Raw genomic sequence first — 1,771 nt, 5'->3', positions numbered from 1 at the left:
TGCCTCTAACGTTATATATTAAAAATATCCATAGTTCTTGTGCACAAAATTCCATCATTCACATACAAGTATCACCCGCCTCCCTGCTGGGCCCGCGAACAGCCTGAAAAGAAAGATGGTGGTTTTCCTTTCTGAGAGCTGAGGAAACTCTGCTCAGTCTTTCCAGCCCCTCGCCTCCCCGCGGTGGGCCCGGCCGGGCGGTCACTCGTGCCTCCGCTTGGAGGGTGGGATCAGGTGCGGGGGCAAGTCGGCGGGCAGCTCGTGGCCCTCCAGCTTGACTTTGATGAGGTGGTTGGCCAGGGCAAACTCCTCGTCATCCAGCAGCCCATCCTTGTCCACATCGGCCAGCTTCCAGATCTTCCCCAGCACTGTGTTGGGCAGCTTGGACTTCACCATCTCCTTCTTGGCGTTGGCGCCCGTGATCTTGCCGTTGACAGGCGACAGTGTGTAGAAGATCTCATCGTAGGTGGGCTTGTCCTTGCCCACCACCCACTCCACATCGTCGATGCCCTCGCCGGCCCCCTCGCCGTAGCCGTGCCCAAAGGGCCCGTTCATGGTGCCGTCGAAGGCGCCGCCCTTCACGGCCTGGGAGGGCATCAGGGACTCCTCCTGGCGCACCATCACCATCAGCCGGGCGATGTCGTTGGCCAGCATGTCGTCCACTGTGTCCAGCAGCTTAGGCTTCAAGGCCTGGAACTTGCTGAAGTCCTGAGTCTGCAGGAGCTCCTGTGGTGGGCAAGGGAGGGGGAAGGGCTGGGTCAGGGGTCCATGGACTCCAGGCAGAGTGCCCGGAGCAGGGGTCCCGAGCCACAGAGCCGGCCCCAGGTCACGCCCCCACCGAGGCTTGCCCCTTGGCCTTGGCTCCCCAGTCTGTTTAGTGGAGATGGGAACAGTTCCTTCCCTGAAGGGCTGGGGAGGGGATGAGCCAGGATGGTCCTGGAGGGCCTGGCACCCCGCCCTTTCCCCACCCCTGGGGGTGAGTCACCGCATTCCCCTCTGCGGTGTCACGGCCACTAAACTCAGGGACTCCCAGCTGGGAGGCCCCGTCCTAGGGAGGGCGGCGAGCGGAGGACAGCCATACCTGCATCTTGCGGAGGTTCGGGAAGTCCCCGGGGGAGATCTGATGCTCCCGCTCGATCTTCTGATAGATCTCTCCCAAGTTGTTCACCAGCTCCTTCTTTTTGCTCTCTTTCCCGAACACGTTGGGCATCTCCTTCTTGAGGGAGCTGATGATGTAAGCGTGCACCTGGAAAACAGGAAGGGGCACCGTGTAGGCAGGGGGCCTGCGCCGGGCTGCCCCAGAAGGCCGGGACCGGGACCGTCACCGGGGACCGCCTGAAGCAGTCTGGGGCCCGTGCTCTCTGGGGGCCCGGGTGCACCCCCAGCTTCTTGTCCCGCGGCGGAGATGCGGAGCCCGCCATCCCACATGCGCACACTGGTGGCCGCTGACGTCGAGTTCTCAAAACCCCAACACGGCCCGAGTTCTGCTCAGTGTATCACCCGGAGAGCTCGGCGTGAGTAAGAATTAGGAAAACCACATGAGGCTTCACCCAGATGTTCTGAAATTTATCTGAGCTCAGTACCTTACTTCGGTGTTTGCCAGCGAAGGGCGGCACACCCTTCACTTCCCTACGGCGGGCGGGTAACGCTGGGCACCCTCCAAGGCCCTCAGAGCCCTCTGCCTCGCCAAGTAACGTCCGGGCGTGAAGGGCCGCAGCCGGCCAGCCCCCCCCCCCCCCCCCCCCCCCCCCCCCCCCCCCCCCCCCCCCCC

At 63.3% G+C, this 1,771-nt stretch overlaps 1 protein-coding gene across 2 annotated transcripts in view; it reads right to left on the bottom strand.

Moving 5' to 3' along the window:
- The window catches only part of EHD1 (EH domain containing 1), a 21,090-nt gene continuing 19,319 nt past the window's right edge, over nucleotides 1–1,771 (bottom strand). For both annotated transcript variants that reach the window (XM_044919638.1, XM_021685530.2), the window contains 2 exons: nucleotides 1,082–1,246; nucleotides 1–726 (listed from right to left, as the gene is read on the bottom strand). In XM_044919638.1, the coding sequence (XP_044775573.1) occupies nucleotides 202–726; nucleotides 1,082–1,246 (690 nt within the window). In that variant the 3' untranslated portion in view covers nucleotides 1–201. The remainder of the gene's footprint in view (nucleotides 727–1,081; nucleotides 1,247–1,771) is intronic.

Source organism: Neomonachus schauinslandi, chromosome 11 (genome assembly GCF_002201575.2).
Source record: "Neomonachus schauinslandi chromosome 11, ASM220157v2, whole genome shotgun sequence".
NCBI classification, from domain to species: Eukaryota; Metazoa; Chordata; class Mammalia; order Carnivora; family Phocidae; genus Neomonachus; species Neomonachus schauinslandi.
The sequence above is the reverse complement of the archived record's forward strand: the minus strand, read 5'-3'. Positions and strand labels throughout refer to the sequence as shown.